General features: G+C 46.4%; 1 protein-coding gene across 1 annotated transcript in view; it reads left to right on the forward strand.

The window, feature by feature from the left end:
- Positions 1-525: 525 nt before the first annotated feature.
- Pik3r1 (phosphoinositide-3-kinase regulatory subunit 1) overlaps positions 526-18,888 on the forward strand; it is an 86,531-nt gene continuing 68,168 nt past the window's right edge. Inside the window, exons 1-2 of the mRNA XM_021180331.3 lie at positions 526-733; positions 10,577-11,290. Of these exons, the coding sequence (XP_021035990.1) occupies positions 10,957-11,290 (334 nt within the window). The 5' untranslated portion in view covers positions 526-733; positions 10,577-10,956. The remainder of the gene's footprint in view (positions 734-10,576; positions 11,291-18,888) is intronic.

An 18,888-nucleotide genomic window follows, 5' to 3' on the forward strand; every position in this document is an offset into this window, starting at 1 on the left:
GAAGCTGGGCAGGCAAGGCCAGGAATTACAGGGCCTCCCCGCTTTGGCGAGCCCTCGCATCTGCATCCTCCTGAACCCAGCCACTGTCCTGAAGCTCTAGTGGATTCGAAAGAGGCAGGGTCTCGCAGGCAGCCGGCTGGGCTTCAGGGAGATCTGAACTTATTTCCCACCCCCCACCCCCATCCCCATTTGAACTCCCTGCTTCGGGCTTGGGTGACGCCCCACAGGCGAGCCAGCCCCAAGCACGCAGAGTTAGAGCGCTCCGTAGCGGAGGGCGCGCGCCGTCCAGTCGCCCGGGGCATCCCCGAGCCGGGGGGCGGAGGCGAGGGCAGCGAGGGGTGCGGGGTAGGGTCGGCAGCACGGAGCGTAGCTCCTGGACCCTGGTAGCCCGCCCGGAGACTGGCAGAGGCGGAGGGCGCGGCTCGGGCGCTGGGGGGCGGGATCTCGGGCGTTGATTGGTGTGTATCTGGGGGCGGGGCGCAGGGGCGGGCCCGGGGTGGGGCTGGCGCCAGGCGCTGGAGCTGCGCCGCTCAGGGCGAGGAGTAGCTAGCAGCTGGAGCCGAGTTGGAGGAAGCAGCGGCAACGGCAGCGGTGAGGACGGCTGTGCAGCCAAGGAACCGGGACAGCGAAGCGACGGCAGGTCGCAGCTGGATCGCAGGAGCCTGGAAGCTGGGAGCTTCAGAGGCCGCTGAAGCCCAGGCTGGGCAGAGGAAGGAAGCGAGCCGACCCGGAGGTAGGCGGCGGCGGCGGTGGCGGCGGGTCCCGGTGTGCCCGGGAGGGGGAAGCGGTACGAACGCGCACGGCCGCTGCTCTTCCTGTCACCGGCAGCCACTTCTGCTGCCGAGCCACTCAAGGGGAAGCGAGCAGGCTGCCAGCTCCTAGTCGCCAGCATCTCTCGGCCACTTGGAAGCCTTCTCCGGCCAGTGACCAGCCTGTTTGGTCGCAGCCACCTCCTGCTCTCATTTCCTTCGTGCCACCCCGGGCGGGCTGTGCTCGTTGCCGGGCGCGTTCGGTCCTGGAGTTGCCAGCGGTCACCGGCTCCCCTCCTCCGTCACCTCACGCTTCCGAGGGTCCCCGATCGCCCTGCAGCTTTCCGAAGCCGGGAGCGCGCGAGGAGAGTGCCTGGATCGCTGCCTTTGCGTTAGCGCGGCGTACCCTCCAGGCCCGGAGCCCCAGCCGGGGTCTCCGGCCAGGCTGGGCCATGGTGGTCCCCGGAGCTCGCCCCCAGCCCCCGCCCTCCGAAGTTTGCCTCCCTCCTCTTCCGGGGTGGGGGAAGTGCTCCTCCGGGCGGTCGGTGGCTGGGGCTCTAGCTCAGCGTCTGGCGCCCGCCGGGCTTGGGCAGGTTGCTGGAGGCATAATGAGTGGGATCCTGGCACCGCCCGGAAATCCAGCTTTTCCTAACGCGGGGCGACCCTGGAAGGACCTGCCTAGCACTAAGCTGCCGGCCAGGGAGAACCGACCCGCGTGCAAGCCGGAGCTAAAATATCTGGGGGAATTGTCTGCAAGCTACTTCCTTCCCAAAGGCAGAAACTGCCCGGCAGATCACGAGACAAAGAGAATAGAAACGCTCTGACCAGGCACGCATGTACAGAAATGCATTTTAGTAACCAGCTTTCGCGCACAATAACGCAAGGGTGTGAGCGGAGTGGCTGTGACATGTTGAATGCTGTGTGCCGGCACTGGATTCAGGGGAATTCTGCTCCTGGCGCTAGTAATACCGGAAAGGTCTTACTTCCACCGTTAATTCTTGAAGAAGCTGCAGGCTCTATTGCTGTACTGGTGTGAATTTATGCTTTATTTAGGGGTTTCATGATTTTAGGACTTAATTTCTCCCCCTTTCTTTTCCTGTCTTTTTCCTCTTTGTCAGACAGTGTGAAATAGGAAAGGATGAAGCAGTTCCGGGTTTTAAGTATAGCATGAGATTGTCATTTCAGTGAGATCAAGTTTCAAGTTTTAGGTGGTAGGGTTACTCACAAAGCTGGTTGACCTAGGCTCCTTGTGCAAGCCTCTCTTAATATTTCATTAGCTTGTGTTCCGTGTTGGGCACTTGAAAGATAGTAAATTATGAGCTAAGAAAGCTTGTAGTAGGCAGATGGGTTTATTTCTGCCTTAGAGCAGATTGATTGCTAAAGTAGATATCATTAGGACTTCAGGGCCTTCTGCACAGGTGAGCCGCCCATGCATCGTTTGTCACTGAGCAGGGAACCAGCACCCCAAGAGCCTTTTTTTTTTTTTTTTCATTTTCTTTTTTTGACAGTTGCACTCAAGCAGACCATTTTCTGAAGCACACAAGTTGCTTAAACTTTGGAAAACATGTGCTTTTTGCTTATTACAAAGAAAATGATCCTGGTTTTTCTTGTGCCTCTTGTGGTTCAAAGGCAGGTTTAAATGGGGGAAGCTCCTTGCCTGGCAGGAGTTCTGTGCCACGCCACTGCTGGCTGCCTTCCTCTAAGTGCCTGTTGCAGGCCACGCCACTTTTCCATAGCAGTCTGTCAGCTTTTACGATTTGAAGAAAGTTGGATGCAGCTGATAACTGGCTCTCAGACTGTTGTGGGAGTTTGCTTTTAACTTTCATCTTGCACCGAGACCTGTTTCTAGTTGCATAACAGAACTCTGCCATGTGCACATTTTTATCTGTCATTTTATTTGCATTTTTATGATAGCATTCTGCTTTTTCACATCTGGGATGCACTGCAGTCATGTAAAAAGAAGGATTTCACTGCCCACTGACTCCATTTATTGTTTTCTTTAGCTCTCTGTGTGTGTGTGTCTTTGGTACATTGCTAGTATGAAGTTAGATTGGGAAAACTGAGCAATTGAACACATAGAAATATGCATTTTGGCTGCTGATGGTGGGTGGTGTGAATGCATCTTTTGGAACTAATTACACCTAACCTGATCAGTGCACCCCCTGCCCTTTTGTTCTTTTATTAAGTATATATTAATTGTATACAACAGTGAGGTTTTGGGGGGACATTTTTCTACATGCGTGTACCATAGTTTGTTCATATTCCTTAGCCTTTTCTTGCCTCTTTCCCTCTCAGGCTAATCTCTCAAAAGGCTTTGAATCTCAAGTTCAAGTTTATTCAACCTCCACAGACTTAGTCCCCTTAAAAACAGTGGCTTTTTCCTTTCAACTGTTTCCGAGACCACCATAGAACTTGAAGTTTGTTGTGTTGATGGACATTTCTTCTCTGCCCCTCTTTCTCCTAAGTAGTTCAGCGAAGTGTTGTAAAAGGCATTTACTTTGAGAAAATTATCCACATACTTGTTAAAGTAGGAGGAATTCTGGTCCAGCTTTTATTGTGTTTGCATTTTTTGACTTGCAAAATGTGTTTTATTAGATAAAGAGATAGTGAATGAGTCACCTAGGAAAATAGTCCCATGGGCAAGTCGTCTGTACAAGCTGAGCTAATGTTTGCATGTGCGCTTTAACTTTGAATCTCTCATGAATAAGGTGTACACATGCAGAAGGAATTAGCTCCTATCAGTCTATTAGGCACATTACAGAGGTCAAGCAAAGCACAAAGCCCTTTTCATGATGTAGGCAGGAGATGAAGCGTCCTGGGGAAGCTTGGAAACCAGAAAGTCACCTGTCAGTCCAAGGGGCTATTTGTTGTATGTGTGAGTCTCATGCAGTCCACCCTGGCCTTGAACTCTTAATGTAGCAGAACTTGACTTTGTACTCTGGAGTGGTTCACCTCTACCTCCCAAGCCCTGGGATTACAAACTTGTGCCACCAAACTCAACTGTCAGGTTTTATTTTTATTTTTTTTTTAAACTGTAAATTACATCATTTTTATTTTTTTATTTATTTTTAAAAAAAAAAACATCGGTTGTGATTAACTTTTAAGCACGCATATTTTATTGCAGTTTTTAAAGTCTCCTTTGACTCCTCTCTAATGGGATATTTGTGTGTGTTTGGGTCATGGTTTTGCCAATACTCTTAATGAAATCACTTGCCTAAAGTACTGGCAATTAAGGCCGTTTCTTGTATACTAAGCCAAATGAACTGAAAGATAGAGGGTGTAAAAACTTATAGCTTGTCTGTCTGGCTCATGCTCCCCCCCCCCTCCCCGCCCCCCACCTCCCATTTTCTGGAGAAATGTGCACCGAGTACAAGCTTATTAAAGAAAAAAAAATCATACAAACAGCACTTTGTTCTGCCACTATTGTATACCTTAAAGTAAATCAAATATATACCCATAAGCACCTGTAGTCAAAACAGTTCTCAGCTTAATGGTCACCTGGGGGAGAATTGAAATCATAGGAGCCTGGCCAAAGGGTCAGGAGGCTCTGCCAGTGGGTGTTGTGAGGAGTGACAGGCGCGGTGTCTGGCCAGCGGTTCAGCCTTTGCCCCTTTCCTTCTTCCTGGAATACCTCTGTAGTCCTGACAAACTGGGCTTATCCCAGGAGGACCCAGCTGCCTTCATTCTCTGGGGGCATTGTGTGACTGTGTTCAGTTTTTCCTCTTTGAGGGAGAAGCCATGAAACTCAACTAGATAGCAGTGTCGGGACTCCCACCTTGTGCCCTGCCACCAGTCACAATTCTGTCCCCCTCCCACATACGCCCCCTGACCTCCCCTGGGCCACCTTCCACCTTGGGTCTGGAGAGAGAATTACTTGGGCTAAGTCCACAGGCAGGCTCTATCTGACTCTATTTACAGCGGGAGTTTTATTTTAGGTAGCTTCAGGCTTCTTTTAGAACTGCTCGCAGCACTGAAAGGGAGCGCAAGAGAAAATTCCTGGCACCTGTCTGTTTCTGTTTTAAATCTGCATTGTGCAAACAGCAGTGACATTCAATGCCGATATTGCTAGCAGTCCTATTGTTACCAAGAGCAGAACAAGAGTGCTGTAACTGCAGTTGACTGTCACTTCAGGCACGCCTTTTAGCTTTGCTTGTTTTCTCATCTGCAAAATGGGGCCGAGAATGACGCTAGAGCGGTTGTAAGGGTTCACGTCAAATTCCCCAGAATTGTGTGTGGACTGAGAAGCGCGGTGCTACATGCTTTTGTGAGTGTAATTGCCTTTAACCCTCATAATGACCTGGGAAGGTATAGGTCTGCTTCCATCGGCCTCATTATGATGATGGAGGGAGGAGCTTTCCTATAGTTACATATCTAGGCATGGACCAGGGCAGCCGCTGTTAGCTGTAACTCATAATTCACCCTTCCGGCCATGAATTTAAAGTACTGCAGTTGCTTCCTCACCAGAAGCAGTGCTTTCAGGCCTCTCCCTCAGTTCACACCTCCCATGGCTCCCCTTCAGTCCCTCTCCACTGTAGTCATGCAGGGAACCAGCACACTGCCCTCTTCTGGGTGGTGGGGATCTCTTCCTGAGCCCATAAATAACATGGCTCTTAGTCCTAGCTGTCTCCATCATGGCCCTCTCAGTCCAGAAGGGCTGCTGGGGGTGGGCTGGGGTAGCTCTCTCCACTCCTCTTCTTGGTGTGCTCAGGGACACCCAGTACTGTAACTGCTTTGCAGTCCGTCTCTTAACTGTGTCACCTGGGTGTGTACTCACTAGCCCCATAGGGTTTGCAGGCAGGAATTACAGCCTCCACACCCTACTTACCCACACTGGCTATCCAGCCCGAAGTGTGTGTGGCAGCAGGCAGCACATTTGGCTTAGCTTGTTGGTTTGGAAATGAATCGAGATATTAGATGCCTGTGACATTGGGCCCATCTTTTCCGTCCTTCTTTACCTGAGGTTACTTGGTGTCTCCACCACTCTGTACACAAACATAGGCTGTTTGCTAGGATCGGTGTCATAGTTCGCAACTTCCGGGATTTTGAAAGGTAGACAGATTTTCAACTAATGATTCTTGTTTTATAAAAGACTGTATAAGTTGAGGTGGGACGTTTGTGCAAGGTTCTGAGCTATCCCATTAGCTGGGGAAGGATTACACATGGTGGTGTGGGCTGCCCACCCCAGAGTCGTCTTTGTCTTAACTATAGTCACTTTTGTTGCTGCCCCCCCCCCTTGTCTGACCACTAATTTTATCACAGTATGGCAATGCACAAGTAGATAAATATCATCTTGATTTTTTTTTTTAGTGCAACTTGAAGATATAACCATTATTTCTGCATCCCAATCAGGTTTTTCCAAATCCTGTCCTTTGTAAAAGGTGGACAGAGTAAGGCAGCAGAGCTGGAGGGCCTTTCAGAGAGTCTGTTTGGCTCTTTTCCTTCAGGCCTGCAGGTTAGAAGATTAAAAAAAATAAAGAACCTATTTTCAATCCATTGTCCATTAAATAGTCATGGCTTTATATTTGTCAAGCATCAGAAACAATTTTATTTGAGTAGATGAGAATTTCTCAGTATGTTTACCAGAGAAAGAAAATCAACTTTCAGTGAGTAGTGGGCTTGTAGACAGGTTAAAAAACTGGGGCAAAATAAGTCCTCTTAAGGGAATGATGGACAGTTGCACACGATTTTGCATAAAAACAAGTTTTGTAATTTCTTCACAGAAATCCATTAATGCTTTTTGTTGGTGGGGGAGGGGAGCATACCATATTCTATTATCTTAGAGCTTATAGCATAAAATCGTCTAGGTTATCTGAAAGTAATAGTTTGTTGATGATGACATAGCTGATAATCTTAACTCTGTGACTCTGGGTGGGCAGGTGTTTGTATCTAAAGAGAATGGGAGGCATGATTTAATGAAAGGGGAAACATCTGTCAAAACTCCAAATTGACTTCAGAAGAGTCACACGGGCACTTCCACATGCTTCAGGCTGCCAGGTGTTCTGGAGTCCTGGGGACAATTTGAGGAAGAGCTTGCCAGTCCTCTAGATGTGACACTCCTCATGACTCTGGATAGAGGCTTCACTTATCTCCCCAGGGAGGAGCTAAGTTGTTAGGAATTGTGTAATGGGAGGCTCAGGAGAGTGACACAGGCAGAGAGGCCAAGAGGGATACAGGTGGCAGGAGCTAAGTTTGTAGGACACAGAAGGGCAGGATTCCAGAAGCGATTTGCTCAGGGTCCCTTTATTCACTGATTTATTGGCTTCTTAGGTAAGGTTTGATTTTAATGAAGTGCTTTGGAGAAGCACATTTGCATGGTTTAGGTGCCCGGTCCTGCACTTGGCAGGCATGCTGCCCAGTTATTATTATGGCTTCTTTTTGTGCAGGTATGTGGGAGCCAGACCCACTCACCCCTGTGGCTGCTGTGAAGGCAGACCCACAAAATTCTCATGGGGCCAGTGTAGGCAGGACACTGCATTGTTGATATTGCTTCTGTGGGTAAGCTGCATCTTACACCCATGACAATGTAAACCCAAGGAGTCCAGAAGTAAGTTATGGTGGTGTTAAAAGGGGCTGGAACTGAGTTTAAATTCTACCTCAGGTGCCGAGTGTAGTCATGTTGGAGATACTTAGCTCTGACTTCTTGTTGAGTGAGAATGTCTGTAGTACCCTGGTTATCTTGGGTTGGTGGAGACACAGCTCCCAGTAGAGTGTCATGTGATAGCTGTGATAACAGCCTCATTTAAATGGGTATGGCAGGCTAGAGAAAGTGTGCAGGGTGTGCAGGGTGCAGGCAGAGAGGAGGGCTTGCCCCCTCAGCCCAGCCCAGGTCTCCCTGAGCACCCCAGGATCAAGTCCCCACCCAAATAAATGACTTGTCTGAGCTCTCTCAATTTTTACTGCACTTCACCTACACTGCGTCGTTCCTCACCTTGACTGCTAACCTTAACCTTAACCTGCATTGATCTTCCTGGCCATGTTTGGGGCATCTCAGAAGCAGACATGCTCTCCTTGCAATCCCTGAGTCATAAGAGATCTGGGCTTTCTTTATGAGACTGAGACCCAGAGTCCTGCAGAGGTCTTAAGATTCTTCTGATAGTGGCCTTGGCAGAGCTTTTTTCTGAAGCCTCAAGGTCTTCTAGGGCCGGGGATTGTTTTCTCTAGAATCCAGACTCCCAACAGCTATCAGACTCCTCCCAAGTTTCACCCCCTGTGCAGACTTAGCCCCAGGCACACTCAATAGGATCTCAGGTTTAGAAAGCCCTTAAAAGGCGGAGAGCAGGTTCTGTGTATCCTGTGTGGAATGTGCCTAGCTATATTGTTGTGCTGTGCGCTGGGGTTTGTTACTTGGTTGCTGGGGGCTGGAGGCCTTGCATTTCCTGTTCTACCGAGAATCCCACCAAACTGGTCTTCTGGGTGGTTGAGATTGAGGAAGTGCTAGGCACCAGCTGGCAGAAAGATATCCACCCGGGCTACTGATTTAGGGCTTTCCCCCTCCCCCAAAGACACACATTGCCAGGAAAAGCTAACAAAAATTTCAGGGCAGATTTGAAGGAATTAAATTATTCTTAGGCATATTGCCTGGTTTCCAAGCATTTAGGGATATGTAAATTTTCATGTTCTTTGGAGCTCTGTGTCTCTTTTGTACGGAGCACATTAGTACAAAAAAAAAAGATTTGCTAGTTCTACATTTTTGTGTGAATTTATGCAATGAATATTTAATTTGATTCTGGATCTTTCAAAGGAGAGGCCTTCTTCAAACGTAATATAGCTTATTTTTCTCATATGCTCCACTGGCTGCATTATTTTTTCCCCCCTCTGATGCCTGAAATGCAGAGAAGAGTACGACCCCAGATTAATATTCCTGCTCCTCAAAGATTTCCAGTGTTTGTTTTTACTTCCTTTGAATATGCAGCCCTCTTTAGAGTGTTATTGTCTAACAGTAAGAGGCTTTAGCCATGTGAAGTTGAATACTTTACACTTCTGAATGCCAACCGAACAATTAATCTGTGATTAGATTTTGCTTCTTAAGATGCCTACCCCGACGAGTGCCCGGAGAACTCAGCCTCTCAGCCTCTCAAGTGCTGTGCGCACTCTGTGGACTTAGAAAAGTCCCTTTGATGGGGCACCCTGAGATCGCTCGGCTGTTTTTTTTTTTTTTTTTTTTTTTTTTTTTTTTTTGAGTTGCTTCACTATACCATTGGTGAACTGGAACCTTTAGCTTGAGTTTGGCCTCTGCAGTAAAGGTAACACTGAGAAGTACAGTGGGGTGCCGCGTGCATCTCTGCTGCATGCTGTCCTGGTAGCTATCAGTGCTGACTCCCAGTTCTCTTAACTTTGGCTCACCAGTTGCTCTGCCCTCAGTTTGCTTTGGCAAATAAAAAGAAAATCCGTTTTCATTACCCTGGCCTCCGCCAAACCTGTTTTACATAGTACTTCCGTAGCAGTCAGCATGGCTACTTCCTTTTGTTTCTTAACTCAAGAAATGAAGTCTAGTTACCATCCTCATGACTGGCCTGCAAGCTTGGGATCTCAGACACTGAGGGTTCCTGCATGAGCAGAGAGGCCTGAATACTGATCAGGCAGGAATTCAGTCTCCCATGTGTGGAGTTTCTGCAAGGCTCTGACCTGGCGGGGGGTCCCCTGTGTTTACCTGATCTTTCTAGGGTTTACTTTGTATCTAAGCCTTGACTTTTCTTCTCAGTGTGATTGAACCACAATGTTTTTGTATCTGTGGATCTCTACCTCCCCCTTTCTGTCTCTGTCTCTCTTTGTGTGTGTGTTTGTGTGTACACTCGTGTGTTTTTCACATCTCACTGTAATCAGTCCCAACTTTATTTTGCAGCTACTCACAAAACCTCAGGTATACTCCTGTCTTCAGCCAGAGTTTTTGGCCCGTCCCTGGCACCCCAGCCGTGGATGCTTCTATCCCATGAGCCCATCTGTCCTCTCGGCTTTCCTTTGCCTGACATTGGTAGGGAATTCCCAGGCACATGATGCTCCTGCTTCTTCCAGAGAGTGTTCTTCACCTTCCACAGTGTCTCCCTTCCTACTGTCCTACTGTGGTATGCACCTTTATAGACCTGCTGCTGCTGCCTCTCTAGTCTCTGTCCTCTCCTTTCTCAGGAGCCCTTACCACCATTCTCTCCCTGTGCCTGTCCCCCCTGGGCATTGAGGTCAGACTGGGATTCCGCTAGTGCAGCTTCTCCACAGCGCCCATGCCGTTGTTCACTTACATGTGGGGACTTGCATTTCCTGTTGGTGTACATTTCAGGTGGCCCTCTTGTCTTCCCACCCCAGGTTCACTGTTTCCTCTTTGTCTTCTGATGGATGGATGAGACTGCCTGTGCTTCTTTCTATCCTATGACATTTGCTTGGTCTCGTCTGTACGCAGGATCATGCCACACATTCCATTCTGTTTGCAGATTCTTGCAATTTGATGTGCTCTCTCTCTCTCTCTCTCTCTCTCTCTCTCCCCCTTCCCCCCCTCCCTCTCTCTCTCTCTCACACACACACTTGAACCCCATGGCAATCTGTGTCAGCGTCTATTGTGGCATCTACCTAATGTTTTGGTTCCTTGTGTACTAGCCTTATCTCCGGGACATTGCCACATACTAGCACTTCTACCCCTGTCCCGCCCAGTGTTCTTAGAAGGCAGGGACTGTCTTACTAATTGTGGTTTTATATACTGTGTCAAGCACTAGCACACTGGCCTGTGTGTGTCGTCTGCCAGATTGATTAAGGACTTGTTGAATGGGGGGTAGAAATTCAAATCCACACAGATGGCCGAGTGTGACGTTCATTCATAAGCCTTGTTTTTGCTTTGCTAGGTGAAGCTGAGAGTGGAGCGTGGCAGTAAAATCAGACGACAGATGGACAGTGTGACAGGAACGTCAGAGAGGATTGGGCCTCGCTGCGAGAGTCAGCCTGGAGTCAAGGTGTTGACAAGTTGCTGAGAAGGACACGTGGGAGGACGGTGGCGCACAGAGGGAGAGCCCTGTCTTCAGCCACCCCGTTGATGGAGGACAGATGGACAGCAGCCGGACGGCCAGTCACCTCTTTTAAACCTTTGGATAGTGGTCCTTTGTGCTCTGCTGGACACCTGTTGGGGATTTTAGCCCATTCTCTGAACTCACTTTCCCTCAAAACGTAAACTCGGACGGCAGTGTGGGAGCCGGTTCCTCTGTGGCAGGGCACTAGAGCTGCAGACATGAGTGCAGAGGGCTACCAGTACAGAGCACTGTACGACTACAAGAAGGAGCGAGAGGAAGACATCGACCTACACCTGGGGGACATACTGACTGTGAATAAAGGCTCCTTAGTGGCACTTGGGTTCAGTGACGGCCAGGAAGCCCGGCCTGAAGAAATTGGCTGGTTAAATGGCTACAATGAAACCACTGGGGAGAGGGGAGACTTTCCAGGAACTTACGTTGAATACATTGGAAGGAAAAGAATTTCACCCCCTACTCCCAAGCCTCGGCCCCCTCGACCTCTTCCTGTTGCTCCGGGTTCTTCAAAAACTGAAGCCGACACGGAGCAGCAAGGTCAGTATGATGAGTGCCGGTTACTTAATGACCTTTTGATTCATTTCCAATTTTTATTTATTTATTTTTTAATTGCTAAGACCTTAGTCATCTTTGAGCTAGGATGGCTAGGCTTTGGGCTGAAGTCATTTTGGCAAATTGACCTGAACTGGGGTATATAGTGTATAAAAGTTTGGTCAGTCATTTCGTGCCTGGAAGTTTGCTTAAGTTTGTATAAATTGGGAGATGGTGTCTGAGAGCCCGTTTTGTGAGTACCACTAAGCTTTCTAACTGCAGTGGCCATTGAAGTAACCCCTCCAGACAATTCTTATAATTCTCCTTGCTTTGGGAAAGCAAAGGGTAGGTCTAATATAAGCCTATGTAATGTCAGTGTGGTTTGTATGGAAAAATGTAGAGTCTTAAAGTGACCACAGAACTCAGCAGAGAAGAAACCATTGTTTTTCTAACCTAGACTCGGCCTCTTGGCTTCCTCTCTAGGCTTGGAGTTAGCATAAAAGGAAAGGGGTTTCTGTTCCCACAAGGGCAGTGCAGTACCATTGTGGCAGCAATGCCTGTAGTCTGCGTGGCCTTCCTGAGAAGAAACTCGGGTTCACTGGGTACTTCTCTTAAATGGAAACCACCTCCATTCAAAGTCCTCATGCTGGAGGTAGCCCACACTTGGGCTTGGGCACAGCTGTTTCTTGGTACGTTTCTTCTCTTCAGTTTCTTGCTGCGGAGAGCTTTATGTTCAGCTTCGGTGTTGTCTGTTCTGTCAGACACTGTTGCTTACTAGTACATCTTGGGCTGCACGGGGCGATTCTGGAAGGGAATCTGATAACACAGCACCAGGCTTTCCCAGATGAAGGAGCGACTAAGAATAAAGAGGCGAGGATCTCAAGGGTGAGAGCGTCCTTTTAACACTAGGCAACAGAACTGAGAACAGACCTAAGCTACCCCCAAAGGGATATTTGGAGAACTTTACTCTATATTTAATCATAACAAATAATGCAGTTTTTAAAAGTGTACTAAGAAAAAGACATTTTTTTTTTTGCATGCAAATCAAAAAGCTTTGAATGTGTGCATGTGTTCTGGGCACATACACTAAGTAGTGTGTTTCTCTCATATTATAGTTTAGCAGACTGAAGATAAACAGGTCACTTTTTTCTCCTTCAGATAACACGTTTTCTGACCTGACTTCTCTCTTTTTTGTCGTTGCTTTGAAAGATTTACTTACTTTTATTTTATGTCTATGTGAGTGCACCTGACTGTGTATATATGCACCACAGGCATGCAGGTGCCCATATGTCAGTAGGGGGCATCGGATGCCTGGAACTGAAATTACATGAAGTTGTGAGTTACCGTGTGGGTGCTGGGTACTGCACACAGGTCTTTTGAAAGAGCAGCAAGGGCTGTAATTGTGGAACTCTCGCTGTCTCTGGCCCTTCAGCAGCCTCAGCTATTGCTGCTGCTGCTGCTTCTTCTTCTTCTTCTTCTTTGTTAAACTTAAAAACAGTTAAATAGGTTCATTTAAGAAAAAGAAAAAAATGACTTCATTGCACCCAAAATATAAAGGGTTGCAGAACCATAAAAAAAATAGCTCAGTTAAATTAGAGATGATTCATAAGGTGGGGTTGTGGGTGCCAGGTCATAATTACTGACAAAAAAGACTTTGTGAAATTGCTTCTAAACAGAGTTGCATGTGATAGCTGCCATCCGGTGGGAGTTTACTCAGCTGTCATACCCAGTCAAGGGACAGGACTAACAGGCACAGAACTTTCTTTTTTGTAAGGTGCTGCATGTTTCTTGTGTTTTCGTTCTATCACTTTTCAGCAGTGAGTTTTTTTTTTCCATTCTTTTTGGTATGTGGGAAAAGGGAAAAATAAAAATAAAAAAATTCAGTAGGATTCAAGAAGAGACCCATGATAATGTATGTGGAAATATTGGGGGAAAAGGGGGCCTGAATATAAGTGAGAGATTTGAAATAGCTGAAATATCTGGAAAAAAGTGGAAGGAGGGGTCACCAGGGGGGCATTGTACTCAACATTCATTAGCTACTCCAGAAACATTAGTCTCATAGTCTCACTGAAATGTGTTGCTTGTGACATACGTGTGAGATCAGCAGCTCCCATGTAGGTGCAGATGCAGCTTTCGTTCGCCCGAGTAAGTATTCGTTTCCAAAACTTTTGTAGTGGAAAATTGGGTGGCAGCAAGAAAAGGGGGTTCTTTTTCTTGCTTTCCTCCTCCTAGGTTACAATTTCTTCACTCTTGTCTGTTTTTTCTTTAAACTCCCTCCATTGATTGTGAACTTTTGAGTTCTTTGGTTTTCTTCTTCCCATCCATAAGTCTACTTACTCTTCAAGCCCCAAGAGCTGTGTGCATTCTCTCTTTGGGGTCCCTGGACACCGGACACCCTGTTAATGGGCAGTGGTGTAGGCAGAGGAACATTGGACCAGTATTGCATGGTAAACTTGTTTCTTTTATCCTGTTGATTCTCCTTACCCCGAGCATCCCTTCTTCATGTTTGACAGGTGGGTTTAATGCTGGGCTCACGTCATCCTTCCTCTTCTGCCTCCCAAGTACCTGTGACTACAGTTGGGTACCACAGCTCTGGCCCAAAGTAGACTCTTATGAGCGGTTCCTCCTTATGCAATAGAATCAACCTTTTTCTTTCTTTGTGCTGCACGCATTTAGAAAGAAGATTATGAAGTATAGTTATGGCCTTGGAGAAACTAGCATTTGAAGAGGGACAAAGCAGGCACTGTTACATAGCTAAGCCAGTGAGTGCCAAGTTCATAGTAAATGTCAAACAACAACAAAACGCAGTGCAACCTATGTGAACATCTGATTAAGCAACTCCTCTCAGGAGTGGCTCTACCAATACGTTTTGCATGCAGTTGTCTAGAGAACTGTACCTTGCACATTGAATAAGTTTATTTCTTGAATGATCTTGGACTGGGGGGTATCACATTCAGTAAATACAGATGGGGCGGGGGTGTCCTGCTTTGTGCTAGAAAGCAAAGCAGGAGATGAAATGAAGACATTTTTTGTTTTTTCCCCTCTTCCTTTACAGCTGTGTTCTGTTGTCTTAGCTCCAGTAATTCCTCCCTAGGTCCCTGAGTTGCTGATCCTTCTCCTCCTCTCACTGAAGCTGGCTCATGGTGCGCTGTGCTAGAGGAGGAGTCTAGGTTCCCTGTGAGCCAACTGTGGAGCGCAGTGCTCTAGCGTCTTGTCAAGTGAGTCAAAGCCTAGGCTCCTCCAGTTACAGTGCATGTGGCTGAAGTGAGCCACTTGCTCTTGTGTGTCACGTGCAGGCGCACAGGCTGAATGGCTCAGCCACCATGCCTTATTTGCTCTTTGCTTCACTCACCTGGGAGGCACCCTGTGGCTTTGCCCTTCAGCATTGCTTGCTGGGCCTCCAGACCGCTCGCTTATCTAAGGCCTCAGCCCTTGGGACAGATCGTTCTGCTGCTGGGAAAATGGGTGAAGCTGATAGGGAGTAGAAGGTGTGTCCTATCAGCAGGTGACCTGGGGCACAGATTTTATTATTGGTAGTGGCCTCCTTACCTCCTCACCCCCTTTTATGACTTTCTCTTGGCAGGAGGGCCAGTGTTCAAAAAAACGAGGCTTCCTGTTTTATTTCACATTCTTGTAACCTAGTATCCCATTCGAGCATCTTTGGAGACAACTTTTTCTTTGTTTTGTTGGACTGTGCAAGATGTATCTTCCACACGGAGACATGCATCCATGATCTGGACCCTCTGCCTTAGCTGTTGGATAAGGACATTCTGTCGTACACACAACCTTCCTTTGTTGGAGGTCTCCCATTTCCTTTCCTATACAAGGAATTGAACCACTGTAAGCAAGGAACGTCTGTAGGGATGAGAAAGGCAAACCCACTCTTCTTGTGCAGGAGATGTCCATGGCGCTCCTTTCAGCAGTGTGAACACATTGTGATCCTCCCGTTGAAGTTCAGCTGTAGCTGGCTATTTAATCTTGTGAGCTGCTGACCAAGAGAGTTTCTGTAAAGCAGCAACACCTGCCAACCCGAGGGGCCGCTTGGGCACCCACGTTTACATAAACTTCAGGCATGCCTTATGCACCCATGACCCTGAGGACTCCTGACAGCCGGTCCCAGCTGGTTTTACAATATAAAACAAAACGCAGACATTGGCTCGAACTGTTCTACATTTTGATCCAAATCCCTTCTAAACACAAGAAGAAAAGAGCCTGCGCCCTGTGTCTGTTTTCCTGGTCTCCCCAGGCATGCTATCTTTATATTTTTTCACACCCTAGCTTTTGAGTGTCCCTGCATGCTTGTTACTCCTCATCTGGAAAGCGAGGCTGCAATAAATCACGTAAATCGGCTGCGCCACACAGAGGTCACAGAAGCTAGAGAGAGACCTGTTCCCAAATTACACACCTTGGTGGGGTGCCATGGTCTCAATGCGTGAGTCTCTGTAGGAGACAATAGACCAAGATGTATTCCTGTTTGTGGGAATTCTGTTTGCAAATATGCCTTTTCTTACCGCTCTCCACCTCCTCTCCTCCTTTCAAGGGAAGCTTTGCCAGGAAGCTGGAGGGCTGTCTCACCATCTGACTTTGGGTAGCATTCACCTGTTCTGCATCCTGTAATCATGGCTCTCTGTAGAGAAATCAGAACAAGGTGCGGGACCCATGATGGGAGGGTTCTTAAACCTCCACTCTCTGCTTCTAGGTAGCCAGAAAAAGCTTGAATGTTTGCCTTCCATGTTTTCCTAGGAAACAACATGTATTTCTGAAAGATGATTAGTGTAATCGACTCATCACAATTGTTGTTGTTTTTGTAGTTATTTTAGTGGCCATGGTGATAGCACTGTACTGAGAATCAAACCCAGGACCTTGTGCATGTGAAGCAAGTGCTAGGCACCTAGCCCACATATGTAGCTCTTTTTATGTTTGGTGTTTTGAGATACAATTTCGCCATGTAACGAATGGCCTGGCCTGGAACTCACTGAAGAGACCAGTGTGGTTTTTGAAGTCTCAGGGATCTGTCTTCCTCTGCCATGGGAGTGCCAGTATTAAAAGGAAAGAAAGGAATTCCAGAGAACAATCTGCATAGCCATTTGTAAAAGGCAATCCAGAAGAAGAGAAAGGACTGTCTCTCCTTCACTCCCTTTCAGCCCTCTTCTGAAAGCAACCTTTAGGAACTGACAGAGCCCTCTGGCTACTGAGTCAAGGCTGCCTTGGGCTACTCGGAAATGAGACACACCACCTTCTCCTGGGTATTACTCATAGGGAAAGACCAGAGCTATTTACAGGACTTTACAGGACAGAGCTTCTTTACAGCCAAGGCGGGCAGCTTGGTTTCCTCCGTTTCCTTTCGTTCTGGATTTATTTCTATCTTTTTATTATAGATATAGTTCTGCGGGTACGTGCCAGTGACCTCGAAGTTCCCTGTAGGTGGAGTTATAGATGGCTGTGAGCTGCCTGCCATGGGTCCTGGGAACTGAACTCTGGTCCTCTGAAGGAGCAGTACATGCTCTTAATCATTGAGTCATCTCTCTAGCTCCACATTTTATTTTTCCCTTAGGTGAAATGCAGTAACCCCTGGCTGGCGCTTGGTTACCAGAGGTCAACAGAGATCTGAAAATATTACTGTACAACTAGGCATTTGTGGAAGAGAGAGGCAGAGACCATATTTCCATGATATATTTTTTTTACTACAGTATATTGTGATTATTTATGTATTAATTGTTTATACACCATGCTCCTATCACAGATGTGTATGTATAGGAAGAAAATGGAATATATAGAGAATGATACTGTTTGTGTATTTAGGTGCCTACTAAGGGTCTTAGAACTACTGTATTCCAGTATATTCTATGTTAAATTTTTTGATATAGCATTTTGGGGTGTGTGTGTGTGTATGTGTGTGTGTTTGTTTGCAAAGTGTGTGAATGACCACAGGCCTTACCTGTTCAGTGTGAATGAAGCCACATCCCTTCAAACAAGTTATTTAAGCCACAATCTCAGTTTTCTAACGATTGAATTGACGTTATTTCCCTAAGTTTTCTTTGTCATAAAGATAAAGCTCCGTGGACTATAACTTTAGTCGAGAGTCTTTGGTCAGCTTGGTGTCTAGTCTGGTTTCTAGGTGGATGTATGTATCTTTGTCCAAAAGGGATTAGTAAACATGTCTTCAGTACAGTCAGACTTGGGAAAATAAACATTAGAAAATTTGAAAGTCAACAACACATGGTGCCTTGCATCTGCTAAGTTGTATCCCAAAAGGAGAAAATTTTGTACCTGTGGCAAATTTGCATGCCAAGTGTGTCATGTCATTTGCATATTCATATTTTAGTTAGTAACGAACAAACAGAAAGTAAATGTTAGCTGTGCAGCTGGCTGTTGTTTCTAGGTCTATGTATATTTTTTTGTTGCTGACAGATTGCCATAGGAAAAGATGTAAAATGGGCAGAAGCCCGAGATGGGGGTAGGGGTGGGGTCACTTGGTATGGTAGCTGGACATAAGGAACAACACTGTTTCATACGCTGTACTGAATGCTTTCATGTCTTAGTTTAATTTATACTATTTAATATCAAGGCAAGCTTCAGGCTTTTAATAAAACAAATCTAAATAGAGTCTAACAAAATGAAGTAAAAATTGCTTTTATTCCAGTAACTACTATCCAGTTTCCCTCAATTTAACAAAATATAGTATTAGAATACTTTATAAAGGTTTTTAGTTTGTTTGTTTGGGTTTTTTGGTTTTGTTTGTTTGTTTGTTTGTTTTTTGGTTTTGTTTTGTTTTGGCTTTTGAGACAAAGTTTTTCTGTGTAGCCCTCCTGTCCTGGAACTCACTTTGCCAACTTGGAACTCACTTTCTTGACTAGGCTGACCTTGAACTCAGAGATCTTCTTGCCTCTGCCACCAGAGTGCTGGGATTAGAGGAGTGAGCTACCACTTACAAAGTATTTCTATTTATCATTATTTATCTATGAAGTATCCTTACTTATCCTTATTCTACTACTGTAGCAGTATAAACAGTGTTAAGGAGCAATCTTGTAACTAAACGTCAAATTCAATGTACATTGTTAAAATGCAACTTTGTATTAGAAAGAGAAACAAGTGACAGAACCTTCCACTTTCTCCTGGTGGCGCTATGCCACTGCCACCACATCGCCTGGGCGTCATTTTAAGGAATACTTTCTCTTCACTTTGCTTAGAGATAGATGTTGGCAATCTTGATTCATCCATCTTACCTGTTCTCAGCTATTGGCATGCATTATTCAAGGCCTAGATCATTCTGTCCTGCCACAGTTTGATGCATATTGAAGTTATTGTAGAAGACTTCCTGTAATTTGTTGATCAACTCTGATATCCAGAAAGGAATATTGGCATGCTTGAAATATCAGTTCTTTCTGATATGCTATTTAGGCCTGAAACTGCCTTGCCTCTCCAAATATTCCCTAACCACTTTAATACCAGTAAACACGAATTGTAAAATGAACAGTTCAACATTGGCTCTGTTTTTGTTTCAACCTCTGAATTTCTACTGCTAAGAACTGTTGGAGAACTAACTCCCCTAACCCCCAACGATAAGTTCTTTCCCCTCCAATAGTCCAGCAGCACTACCCTGA

Source organism: Mus caroli, unplaced genomic scaffold (assembly GCF_978045245.1).
Source record: "Mus caroli unplaced genomic scaffold, Mus_caroli_1 scaffold_15, whole genome shotgun sequence".
Lineage (NCBI taxonomy): Eukaryota > Metazoa > Chordata > Mammalia > Rodentia > Muridae > Mus > Mus caroli.